The 14,039-nt window shown below is 46.1% G+C and overlaps 1 protein-coding gene across 1 annotated transcript in view; it reads right to left on the minus strand.

Annotated features, from left to right (window-relative positions):
- LOC121270748 (zinc finger protein DZIP1L-like) overlaps window positions 1–14,039 on the minus strand; it is a 148,794-nt gene that overhangs the window by 73,418 nt on the left and 61,337 nt on the right. Inside the window, exons 12-15 of the mRNA XM_041176138.1 lie at window positions 13,829–14,015; window positions 6,246–6,420; window positions 4,605–4,822; window positions 1,891–2,039 (exon numbers count right to left, since the gene is read on the minus strand). Coding sequence (XP_041032072.1) covers window positions 1,891–2,039; window positions 4,605–4,822; window positions 6,246–6,420; window positions 13,829–14,015 — 729 coding nt within the window. The remainder of the gene's footprint in view (window positions 1–1,890; window positions 2,040–4,604; window positions 4,823–6,245; window positions 6,421–13,828; window positions 14,016–14,039) is intronic.

Consider the following 14,039-nt stretch of genomic DNA (forward strand, 5'->3'; position numbering starts at 1 on the left):
ATTAAAGGCTATCGGGAAAAAGCGAAAGATGGGCTAATCGGATAACTCTACCAAACAGCCAGCACCGAATAATAGAACAAATGATCTCCTTCATACTGCATTATTCAATGCTTTAATGTGCACAGGATGAGGGGGAATCCTCATTTTCATGTTGAGTACCCAGTGGATAAGGTAAAATCAAACCTCAGGATGGCCTTTGGTGAGCTGCCCAAGTGCACAAGCTTTTTCCATTAATTCTCCGGGTGTTGCCAGCATTTACTGTTCATCTTCAGTTGTCCTTGGAAGGTTATGGTAAGGGAGTGGTTTTCTGAGTTGCTTCAGAGTGCAGCTAAGAGTCATATATAGGCCAGATTGGGTAAGGATGGCAGCTTTAATTCCTTAAAGGACATTAGCAGACGATTTGGGCCTTCGTAATCTGACAGCTTTTGGTCATTTCTGCTGGTCCCAGCATTTAACTTTTAGATTTATCCCTAAACTAAATTCAAAATCTCAAACAGCAACATGGGATTTGAACTCTCATTCTCTGGATTGTTAGTCCAATCTAATGATTACTCTATCATATCCACATGGCAGACTGAACTAACCCATTCAATTCAGAAAGGTTCAAGTGGATTCTGGTGGGTTAGATGAGCTAAGTTGGGGCACTACACTCCCTGGATAGAGATGGGAAATATTGTCCAGGGCTTCCCCTCTCACAATCACTGCCCCCTGACCCCTATCCGAGGTGGGAGAGAATGGGATTTGGTCATCTGCGCCGCACACACTGTGGACGCTCCCTGGGCAGGTCCAATTTGTGAAGAATAGGCAAGGTACCAGAAAACAGTTGGTGCCTGTGGATCAGTAGCCAATAAGAATGAGTTCATTCACAAAAGATAGGAAGGAAGCTTGGAGGAGGGGTCAAGGGTGGGATGAAGAGGGAGATGGGAGAACAAGGCACTTTAGCCATAAACACATAACCCTCTTGAAACCTATACAGTATCTCATATTAACTGTGAAATAGTTGCAAGCTCTCAACTGGTCTGCAGTAAGACAAAGTGTGGAAGTATCTCCCCTGCTGGCAAGCAGCCATTGTCCATGGAACTATACCTCGACGCAACAAGAACACTAGGAAATGGGTGAATGAATGCTAGGAGTTAGAATCCTTGACATCCTTAAAATTCTTTGCACCCAAGTGATTATATTTGGAAGTTTTAGTCACTGTTGTGCAGGTGCACAAAGCAACAAATTTGTGCATAGCAAGATCCCACAAAACAATAAATGAACAAATGACCATAAAGTAGGGTTTCAGTGATATTGGTTGAGAGGAGAATGCTGGTTCGGACACCAGGAAAAGTACCTGCTCTTCTTCAAGTTGTGATCCCCTACATCCACCGGAGGCTCATTTTAGTGAAGGTCAAAAGTCAGACCAGCACGTGTCTGATGCAAAATCACAATCCCAGCAAAGCACTCTAAGATTTTGAAGAGAAAAAAATTACAGGGCTGCAGGGAAAAGGCAGGTGAGTGAGACTAGGTGAGTTGTTCTTGCAGGAGGCTGGCAAAGACAGGGCAGGATGAATGGTATCCTTCCAATCAGTAACCATTCTATAATTCTACATCTTTTAAACATAATCAGCAGGCCCGGCTGAGACTGCTCCTGGGAGCAAAAAAGACTTTTCCTTCTTGTTCACAACTCTCAAAATTCCTATCATCTGTTCTGCTTCCCCCATCAAAGGCCAAGTAATCTGTTTGTATCGACAGAAAAATGTCATCTCGCAAAGACCTACTCCTTCTCCTAGCTGGACAAATGGAAAGCATTTGAATATTGACTAATTATTTATAGGTTGCAACATACAGGGGGAAAAAAGATCTAACACAAAACCTGCCAATTAATGGCACCTTGGGCCTCTTTACCTGCAACCTCTTGATGACAGTATTGTTTTCTGGAGAAGAACGAGATGCAGCTTGGGATGTAGGTATGAGCTTAACACCTCCGATGGGTTTCTTTGCTGGAGAGCTGAGCTGTTTCTCCAAACTCTTTGTCATGCTTTGAACCATAGTTCCTAGGGGACAGGGAGAAGAAAACAGCATGATGATGAGACACAGTGCTGAGCACGCTTCATCACCACGGCCTATCATCAATGTCACCACCACCATCATTACCAAAATCAACAACAACATTGTCAAAATCACCACCTCCACTTTCAGTGACAACACCAGCACCTTTGTCCACATTGTAAAAAGCATCATCAGCAAAAGTGATATCAACAAAATCAAATTCCAAATCATCAATGACAAATCCTGTAAAGTCGCCTTTCTTTTTGTTTTACCAATTCTCATTGTGGCTATCATATATTGCCCATCCTTAGCTGCCTTGTTAATAGGTGGTGATAACAGATGGCTTGCTAGGCCATTTTGGCAGTCAGTTTAGAGTCAATCACACTGATGTGGGACTGGAATCACATATGATTAGGGACAGAGTATTCCCTTCTGTGAAGGACATTGATGAACCAATTGGGTTTTTATGACAGTCTGACACTTTCATGCCCATTTCCACTGATTCCTGCTTTTTATTTCATGTTTTCTTTGCCACCATTTTAAGTGGGCACGGAGCTGCCTCAGGGAGAGTAGTTCGATTTTGGAAAAGTGTAATAAAGAAAAAAGTAAAATTTTATGACAGTGTCACATGAGCTGGGACATGTCAATGAATTTTATTTAAAATTATTAAAATTTAAAAACCTCCATGAAACCTCGTCCCGCCCATGGATGAGGTTTCATGAGAAATGCAAAGGCCGCCTGGGCTCTTCACCTGCCCGTCAACCTTAAGGTTGGATGGGCAGCTCCGTTAATGAGTTTAATTGGTGTTTAAATGGCCGATGATGCCACCTTCAAAAACAGTTCCTCTGACATGTCCTCCTTCTTCCTTAACCGAGGTTTTCCACCCACGGTCGTTGACAGGGCCCTCAACCATGTCCGGCCCATCTCCCGCGCATCCGCCCTCACGCCTTCTCCTCCCTCCCAGAAACATGATAGGGTCCCCCTTGTCCTCACTTATCACCCCACCAGCCTCCCCATTCAAAGGATCATCCTCTGCCATTTCCGCCAACTCCAGCATGATGCCACCACCAAACACATCTTCCCTTCACCCCCCACTATCAGCATTCCATAGGAATCGCACCCTCCGGGACACCCTGGTCCACTCCTCCATCACCCCCTACTCCTCAACCCCCTCCTATGGCACCACCTCATGCCCACGCAAAAGATGCAACACCTGCCCCTTCACTTCCTCTCTCCTCACCGTCCAAGGGTCCAAACACTCCTTTCAAGTGAAGCAGCATTTCACTTGCATTTCCCCCAACTTAGTCTACTGCATTCGTTGCTCCCAATGTGGTCTCCTCTACATTGGAGAGACCAAATGTAAACTGGGCGACCACTTTGCAGAACACCTGCGGTCTGTCCGCAAGAATGACCCAAACCTCCCTGTCGCTTGCCATTTTAACACTCCACCCTGCTCTCTTGCCCACATGTCTGTCCTTGGCTTGCTGCATTGTTCCAGTGAAGCCCAACACAAACTGGAGGAACAACACCTCATCTTCCGACTAGGCACTTTACAGCCTTCCGGACTGAATATTGAATTCAACAACTTTAGGTCGTGAGCTCCCTCCCCCATCCCCACCTCCTTTCTGTTTCCCCCTTCCTTTTTTTTCCAATAAATTATATAGATTTTTCTTTTCCCACTTATTTCCATTATTTTTAAATATCTTAAAATTTTTTATGCTCTCCCCACCCCCACTAGAGCTATACCTTGAGTGCCCTACCATCCATTCTTAATTAGCACATTCGTTTAGATAATAGCACCAACTTTAACACCTATGTGTTCTTTTGTTCTATTGTTGTTGACATCTTTTGATGATCTGCTTCTATCAATGCTTGTTTGTCCCTACAACCACACCCCCCCTCCACTTCTCTCTCTCTCTCTCTCTCCGCGCCCCCCACACACCTTAAACCAGCTTATATTTCAGCTCTTTCTTGGACTCGAACTCAAGTTCTGTGGAAGGGTCATGAGGACTCGAAACGTCAACTCTTTTCTTCTCCGCCGATGCTGCCAGACCTGCTGAGTTTTTCCAGGTAATTCTGTTTTTGTTTTGGATTTCCAGCATCCACAGTTTTTTTGTTTTTATTAATAGGCCTTTGACAGTTCAGCGGGCCTGCGGCCAACTCCGATGCGTGCCTGCTGAACTCAAGATCTGAATGACACGTGCTGACGTCAGGACGCATGCCCGATGTCACCACGCATCATTTTACACGTCAGCGAGCAGGGTGGCCTTTAAACCAAATTCAAATTCTCAAACTGTCCACGGTGGGATATGAACTCATGTTCTCTGCATTACTTCACTACAGCACTAGTCACTGGAATTCTCGTTAGTGAGCGTCGTTCATGCTATGTGGTGTGCTCTGTCAAATGGTCATCGGAGACCCCCACTGCCCTCTCACTGGTCAGGTCACACTCACTGCACAAGGTGGCTGGGACTCAGTAAACCACAGCATCATTGCAAAAAGCACACGTGTGTTGGGTTGTTCAAATCCAACCTTTAAGAATCAAGTAATGCCAGGGGTAGTGCCAATACCTGAAGGGGTGCGGACCACAAGAGGCCCTGCAGCGGGTGGACTCAGCAGCTCTGTCGAGATGTCAGTGTCTGACCAGTCATCATCATCACTCATGGTCGCCTTGCTTTGCTTTGGTTTTGATTGAATGACACGGACCTGGGTGGTATCTTTGACCCCTACGCTGGTAACATAAGCACTGTCCACAATTGAGTCATCTTCAGAAGAGAATGGAGGGGTGCTGCAAAAACATTGTGGAGTAGATGGGGGTGATGGGTGTAGAGGAAAGAAAGCCATAGGAATTATGAGTTGCAAAACACATGTAGAGATCACCACACAACGGAGCTACCCGCCAAATTTCTGTTGAGGGCCACAGTCAGGAACCCAAAGATTATAGGAACTTTCTCTCCTATTCAGCCACCCAGCTAATGTCTGATTTCAGTCATGCCAAGTGGAGGTCAGGCATTTCCCCACAGCAGCAGATGACAAAGACTAACAGTTCCACTAACGTTTTTCTTTGGAACACTAAACCAGCAGGTTCCAACTGGTAATGGGCCTGTACCCTCAGAAGCAGCCCATTATCCACTAGCAAATTCACCTGCCTTTCGTCGAATACTGTGCTGGGGCTGGATTTTACTGCGCCCCGTCAAACATGTTTTGAGGCGGGGACATAAAAACTATGTAGCCTGGTTAGGCCGCCAGCTTCTCTGACACACCCCCGGCCTGATCCAGTCCCCTTAATAAGGGGGATTGGGTAAGGCGCCCACTAGTCCACCTGCCCTTAGGCTTACTGAGGCCCTTAACAGCCCAATTAAGTGGCAATTAAAGTCCTTAATATGCTTCAACTGTGAGCAATAGAAGGCGGGCGAGAGTGGGAAGGCCGTCTTTTTCGGCAAGGTTGGTGAAACAACAGGAAGGAGGGTATGTCCTTTGGGGGTGCCTGTGTGGATCATGGGCACCCCTCCCAGAGATCAAACATCCACCCCCCACCTCCACACCCCCCCCAACCCCCTCCCACCCCCAGCCACTCTTTCTGCCTCCCCTCCTGGCCTCCAAAACACAGCCCCCCCTCCACCCCTTCCCGTGGGTGCTTGACACCTGCCCGCTCAAAAAAGCCCGACTTACCTGGGTCCAGTTTCCATGACAGTTCTCCCCGGGGACTCCCTGACAGCTTGTTAAGGCTGCCTGCAGCGTATTCTTGGTGTGGGGTGGCCATTTTTAAAGGTGGTCGGAAATCTTCAAATGGTGTTGGGAGGGGGCATTATGACCACCCCACCACCGCCCCCACCCCCCCCAACCCACCACCCCCCTCCCCACCTCACCCCCCCAATCCCCCACCTCACCCCCCCCCCCCATCCCCCACCCGTCATATCCAGCCCCTGGAAGTTTTAGCTCCGCCTGAGAGGATAGCTGAAACCTCGGTTTAAATCTCATCTGGAAATGGCAAAATTCCCTCAGTGCTCCAATCTCTGGAATGGGGCATGAACCCACCACCTCTGACTAGGACATAAAAGTGCTCCCAACTGAATGAGATCTGACACTGTACTGAACTACCTGCTCTGAATTGTGTTAAAAAGTTCTGACAAGTGACCCCTAACCACCACCCCACAGCCCAACAACACAAACGCCCTACAAAGCAACCTGTGATCAGACTGGGGTTGTACCTGGCACTGGGCATGGTAGAGCGGGTAGGGCTGACCATTCGATGCCGCGGAGCCGGTTTGGGTCCCTCGATCTGGTAAAGCTTCGGCTCAATCGCTCGAGATGGCTTCAATGCCACAGTTTGTGGCCCCTTGCTTTTGGGGGCTGCTTTCTGTGGCGTGCTGGTGTGTCTCCGTACTGTAATTAAAGGAGCAGAGCGGATTATTCATAGGAATGGGAGCGGGTCATTCAAGCCCTCCAGCCTGTTGGAGGTCATATGGATTAGGAGCAGAAGTAGGCCATTCGGCCCTTCGAGCCTGCTCCACCATTCAATAAGATCATGGCTGATCTGATTGTGACCTTAACTCTTCTTTCCTGAACCCTTTGATTCCTTTGTCAATCAAAAATCTGTCTAACTCAGTCTTGAATATATTCAATGATCCAGCCTCCATTGCTCTCTGGAGTACAGTCTGGAGTAGTTGAAAGACTAACAGCCCCATGAGAGGAGGTTCCTCTTTTTCATTTCAAATGAGAGATTCCTTATTTTTAAACTGTGCCCCTAGATTGCCCCATAAGAGGAAACACTCTCTCAGCATCTGCCCTGTCAAGTCCCCTCAGAATCTTATTTGTTTCAATAAGATCACCTCTCATTCTTCTAAACTTCAAAGTATGTAGGCCCAACTTGCTCAACCTTTTCCTCATAAGACAACTCCTTCATCACAGAAATAAGCCTAATGAACCTCCTCTGACTGCTTCTAATGCAAATATGTCCCACCTTATGTAAGGTGACCAAAACCGTACTCCAATGCCCTGAATACAGTTTGGGCAAGACTTCCCTACTTTTATACTTCACCCCCTTGCAATAAAGGCCAACATTCTGTTTACCTTCTTAATTATTCGCTGTACCTGCATGCTGACTTTTGTGATTCATGTACAAGGGCACCCAGATCCCTCTGTACCGCAGCATTCTGCAGTCTCTCTCCATTTCAACGAATAGTGGTGGCACAGTGGTATTGTCACAGGACTAGTATTTCAGAGGCCCAGGTTAATGCTCTGGTGACCTAGGTTTGATTCCCACCATGATAGAAGGTGAATTTGAATTCAATAAAAATCTGGAATTAAAAGTCTGACGATGACCATGAAATTATTGTCGATTGTCACAAAAACCCATCTGGTTCACTAATGTTCTATAGGGAAGGAAATTAGCTGGCCTGGCCTACAAGTGACCCCAGACCCACAGCAATGTGGTTGACTCTTAAATTCCCTCTGAACAAGGGCAATTAGGGATGGGCAATAAATACTGGCCTAGGCAGCAACACCCACATCTCATGAACGAATAAAAAAATTCTTCCTGCCAAAATAGCCGGCTTCACACTTTCCTACATTATACTTCATCTGCCAACTTTTTGCCCACTCACTTTAACCTACCTATGTCCCTTAGGTACCCCTTGGTTCAAACATGAACAAAACAGCTTAACTCCAGGGGGGAGGTGAGAGTGAATGCCCTTGACATCAAGGCAGTGTTTGACAGAATGTGGCATCAAGGAGCCCTAGCAAAACTGGAGTCAATGGGAATCAGGGGGAAAGCTCTCCACTGGTTGGAGTCATAACTAACACAAAGGAAGATACAGTCATAGAGTCTAAAGCCCATTAAAGCTGCAACGGTCAAACAAGTACCTAACTATTTTAATCCCATTTTTCAGCACTAGGCCCATAGCCTTGTATGCCATGGCATCACAAGTGCACATCCAAATACTTCTTAAATGTTATGAGGGTTTCTGTCTCTACCACCTTTTCAGGCAGCGAGTTCCAGATTCCCAATATCCTCTGGGTGAAAAAATTCTTCCTCACATCCCTCTAAACCTCCTGCCCCTTACCTTAAATCTGTGCCCCCTGGTTATTGATCCCTCCACCAAGGGGAAAATTTCCTTCCTGTCTACCCTATCTATGCCCCTCATAATTTTATACACCTCAATCATGTCCCCCCTCAATCTCCTCTGCTCCAGGGAAAATAACCCCAGTCTATCCAATCTCTCCTCATAACTAAAACTCTCCAGCCAAGGAACATGCTGGTACATCTCCTTTGCACTCTCTCTAGTGCAATCACATCCTTCCTATAATGCGGATTCCAGAACTGCACGTAATACTCCAGCTGTGGCCTAACCAATGTTTTTTACAGTTCCAGCATAACTTCCCTGCTCTTATATTCTATACCTCAGCTAATAAAGGCAAGTATCCCATATGTCTTCTTAACCATCTTATATACCTGTCCCAATACCTTAAGGGACTGGTGGACATGCACACCAAGGTCCCTCTGATCCACGATACTACCATTCATCGTGTATTCCCGTGCCTTGTTTGTCCTGCCCAAGTGCATCACCTCACACTTATCTGGATTAAATCCCATTTGCCACTGATCAGCCCATCTGACCAGCCCATCTATATCCTCCTATAATCTAAGGCACAGCAAGGAACCAAACACCGATCCCTGTGGAATTCCACTGGACACAGGCATCTAGTCACAAAGCACCTCTTGACCATCACCCTCTGCTTCCTGCCACTCAGCCAATTCTGGATCCAGTTTGTCAAATTGCCTTGGATCCCATGGGCTCTTACCTTCATTATGACTCTCCCATGCGGGACCTTATCAAAATCCTTGCTAAAGTCCAAGTGGACAACGTCAAGTGCATTGCCCTCATTTACATACCTGGTCACCTCTTCGAAAAATTTAACCAAATTGGTCAGACATGACCTCCCTTAACAAAACCATGCTGACTGTCCTTGATTAATCCTTGCCTCTCCAAGTGTAGAGTAATTCTGTCCCTCAGATTGCTTCCTATTGTTTCCCCACCACTGAGGTTAGACTGACTGGCCTGTAGTTCCCTGGTTTATCCCTTATTCCCTTCTTGAATAACAGTACCACATTGGCTGTCCTCTAGTCCTGTGGCCAGAGAGGTATTGAAAATTATTGCTAGTACCTCTGCTATCTCCTCCCTTGCCTCACTCAACAGCCTGGGGTACATTTCATCCGGGCCTGAAGATTTATCTACTTTTAAGCCTGCCAGACCACTTAGAACCTCCTCCCATTCAATGCTAATTTCTTTAATTATACCACAGTCCTTCTACCTGATTTCCATGCCCATGTCGTCCCTCTCACTTGTGAACACCGACACAAAGTATTCATTCAGAACGTCTTCTGGCTCCACACACAAATTACCACTATGGTCCTTAACGGGCCTTACTCTTTCCCTAGTTATCCTCTTACTCTTAATGTACCTGTAAAATAACTTTGTATTTTCCTTTATTTTACCTACCAATGTTTTTTCATGCCCCCTTTTTGCTCTCTTAATTTCCTTTTTAAGTTCCCCCATACACATTCTATACTCTAGGGCTTCCACTGTTTTGAGCCCTTGGTATCTGCCATAAGCCTCCCTTTTTCTCCTTATCAAATCCTGTATATCCCTCTGCATCCAGGGTTCCCTGGATTTGTTGGACTCACCCTTTGTCTTTACTGGAATATGTTGGCCCTGTACTCTCCCTATTTCCTTCTTTAATGAGTTCCACTGCTCTGACGCAGATTTACCTAAAAGTAGCTGCTCCCAGTCCCCTCTGGTCAAATCAAATCTGATCTTATCAAAATCGGCCTTCCCTCAATTTAGAACTCTAATTTCTGGCCCATCTTTGTCCTTTTCCATAACAACCTTGAATCTAACAGAGTTATGATCACTAACTGCAAAATGCTCCCCCACTGATACCTCTACCACTTGCCCGGCTTCATTCCCTAAAATTAAGTCCAGGACCTTGTAGGGCCTTCTACGTCCTGGCTTAAAAAGCTGTGCTGGATGCATTTTAAGAATCCCTGTCCCTCTAAACCTAACACATTATGACTAACCCAGTTAATGTTGGGGAAATCCCCCACTATTGCTACCCTATTATTTTTACACTTCTCCGAAATTTGCCTACACATCTGCTCTTCTATTTCTCTTTGACTGTTTGGAGGCCTATAGTACACCCTCAGCAATGTGATTGCTCCTCTTTTGCTTTTCAGTTGTACCCATATAGCTTCATTTGAGGAGCCTTCTAAGATGTCATCCCTCCTTACTGCTGTAATTAATTCCTAGATCAATATTGCGATACCCCCTCCTCTTTTACCTCCTTCTCTGTCTCACCTGAAGACCCTATATCCTGGAATATTGAGCTGCCAATCTTGCCCATCTCTCAACCATGTCTCTGTGACAGCAATGACATCATACTTCCATGTGTTAATTTGTGCCCTCAACTCATCTGCCTTATTTGTCAGACTCCTTGCATTAAGATGGTTGTGGTTGTTGGAGGTCAATCATCTCAGTTCCAGGATATCACTGCAGGAGTTCCTCAGGGTAGTGTCCTTGGCCCAACCATTTTCAGCTGCTTCATCAATGACCTTCCTTCCATCATAAAGTCAGTAGTGGGGATATTCGCTCATGATTGCATGATGTTCAGCACCATTTGGGACTCCTCAAATACTGAAGTAGTCCATGTCCAAATGCAGCAAGTCCCTGGACAATATCCAGGCTTGGGCTGACAAGTGGCAAATAACATTTGCGACACACAGGTGCCAGGCAATAACCATCTGCAACAAGAGAGAATCTAATCATCTCTCCTTGATATTCAATGGGATTACCATCACTGAATCCCACACCATCAACATCCTGGGGTTTACTATTGACCAGAAACTGAACCGGACTAGCCATATAAATACTATGACTACAAGAGCAGGTCAGAGGCTAGGAATCCTGTGGCAAGTAACTCACCTCCTGACTCCCCAAAGCCTGTCTGTCACCTACAAAACACAAGTCAGGAGTGTGATGGAATACTCGCCAGTTGCTTGGATCTGTGTGGCTCCAACAAACTCAAGAAGCTTAACACCATCCAGGACAAAGCAGCTTGCTTGATTTGCACCCCATCCACCAACATTCACTCCCTCTACCACCGATGCACAGTGGCAGCAGTGTGTACTATCTACAAGATGCACTACAGAAACTCACCAACATTCCTTAGGCAGCACCTTCCAAAATCATGACCACTACCATCTAGAAGGACAAGGGCAGCAGATGCATGGGAACATCACCAACCTGGAAGTTCCCCTCCAAGCCACTCACCATCCTGACTTGGAAATATATCACCGTTCCTTCATTGTTGCTGGGTCAAAATCCTGGAACTCTCTGCCAAACAGCACTGTGAGTGTACTAACACCACATGGACTGCAGCGGTTCAAGGAGGCAGCTCACCACCACCTTCTCAAGGGTAATTAGGGATGGGCAATAAATGCTGGCCCAGCTAGTGAAGCCACATCCCATGAGTGAATAATAAAAACTGACTCTTTGTAGCTTCCTCACAACTTGCTTTCCTATCTATCTTTATATCAACAACAAATTTGGCTACAATACAGTTGGTCCCTTAATCCAAGTCATTAACATAGATCGTGAATAGTTGAGGCCCCAGTGCTTATCCCTGTAGCACTCCACTAGTTACAGTTTGCCTGAAAATAACCCATTTATCCCGATTCCCTCTTGTTAGCTAGCCAATCCACTATCCATGCTAATATATCACCCCCAACACCATAAACTCATATATAAAAGCAAAATAGTGTGGATGCTAGAAATTGGAAATAAAAACATAAAATGATGGAAAAACTGAGCAGATCCAGCAGCATCTGTGGAGGGAGAAACAGAGTTAATGTCTCAAGTCCATATGACCCTTCTTTAAACCATAACCTCTTACCTTGTGCAGTAACCTTTTATGTGGCACCTTATCGAATACCTTTGGTCATTCAGTTAGGTCATAGCTGATCTGTATCTTAACTCCATTTACTCAGACTTGCTCCATATCCCAATACCTTTGTCCAATAAAAATCTACTGATCTCAGTTCTGGTTGTTCCAAATGACCCCTAGCATTAATAGCTTTTTGGGGGAGAGAGTTTCAGGTTTCCACTACCCTTTGTGTAAAGAAATGATTCCTGACATCACCCCAGGATGGCCTGGCTCTAATTTTAAGGTCATGCCCCCTTGTACTGGAACCCTCTCAACCAGAGGAAACAGTTTCTCTCTATCGACCCAATGAGCCCCTTGAATCACGCTGAACCCCTCAATCAGATAGAGTCATTGCAATCCAGGAGGCCATTTGGCCCCTCAATTGCCCCTTCATCTAGCCTACTCAAGGGAATGTAAGCCTAGTCAATGCAAACAGCCCTTGCAACTTAAGCCTTTTATCATTGCCCCGTATCATTCTGAGCAGAGATGCTTTTAACCTTTTTGTGTTAATAAGATGCAAGTTTAAATCCCATCTACCTCCTGTAGGCAATGATATTAGTCAGTGTAAAACTCATCCAGTTCCCTTCTGAACTGTTCCAACTAATCCACACGCACCACTGGAGTTGACAACTTGTTCCACAGAGCCATAACCATCTGTGTGAAAGAAAACCTCCCGACATTGAACCTAGTCCTCCACTTGTGTAGCTTACAGTCCTGCCCCTCGTGTGCTCTAACCTATCAAATGATCTGCCCACAAAGAAACAGTCGAGTCCCTTCTCCTTTGTAAATACTTTAATTAAATCTCCAAGAACACAGCAGCGCTTCTGTTTAGAAGCTCTCTGTGATTCGCCATTGAACCTGCCATGTCCATGTGGATCAGCTTCTAATCTTACCTTTGTCCCACTGCAGTCAGTCAGTCAGTCTCCATTTCCTCAGTTGTTATTGCTCCCAAGATCCCTTCTCTCCAAGGGGGACAATGCACTGTGTGACAGAGGGCTGACTGCCTTTCCTCCACAATCATAACTTCCACTGAGTCAGAAGCCAGTTGCAAGCTCCCTCAAATTAAAAAGAAAATCACTTAAAGGGCCAGTGCAGGTGCATGAAATGGGCCTGAGAGCACAGGTCCAAGAACATCTGCACAAATATACAGATTGGAACGGTGCACGGGCAAGATAAACTGCTCAACCAAAAAGTGTTTCAGCTGCACAGTTTTCATTCTTTGATGTTTACTGGCCAGATCCCCTTTACCACCCTCCCCCAAAAATAGGCCGTCCTGTTCAAGACTGTGTGTGGTCATCCTGAGCACAGCACAAACTGGCATGGAAAAGAACGCGCCTCCATAGATGCTGTGTCGCGCCTCTTGGTGGTCACTCTTTGACCAGACCCTCCTGAAGCCTGGAAGGCCAATACCTTTTAACACGCTGCGTGAATGTGTGTATTTTATATTCAAAAATCAAACGATGCCTTATGTCAGCAACTTAAGATTCAAAGAGTGACGCTCTTGCTTTCGTTCCATAAAGGGGGAGACTTGCCTGAGATTTCAGGTTGTAAATAGAACTCAGCACAGCTGATCCAGGCAAGATCGTCACTTTGGTAAGGGCCAGTGTTAGAGAGGAGGAGGTTAGGAGAGGGAGAGTTCAGCGGAATGTGGTCACTCAGGTGGTAATCGAGACATGGAGTAACTTCCCAGGGAAGAACATCCCATCCCAAGGAGAGATTAAGGGACAGGACAGGAAGCATGTGGATAGGGAGTGATTGATAGGAAGAGGGTCAGCTGGCTGGGCCTAGGTAAGTGACAAAGTCGCACCATTACCTGTTCGAGGTGGAGGGGAAGTGTAGCCCTCACTGCGCTGTTTCTCTTTGATCTTCTCAACCACGACCTTCGCAAAGCACTTCCGAAGGCTGGCAAACTCGTGGAAGCGCCTGGCCTTGCCCTCGCGCTGTTTCCCCACCGTCAAATTCAGACTCTTCAGCGTCTGGGCAGGGATTCCCTTCAAGCCCTGCAACAAAATCCACAATACCTG

Source organism: Carcharodon carcharias, chromosome 2 (genome assembly GCF_017639515.1).
Source record: "Carcharodon carcharias isolate sCarCar2 chromosome 2, sCarCar2.pri, whole genome shotgun sequence".
In the NCBI taxonomy this organism is placed as follows: Eukaryota; Metazoa; Chordata; class Chondrichthyes; order Lamniformes; family Lamnidae; genus Carcharodon; species Carcharodon carcharias.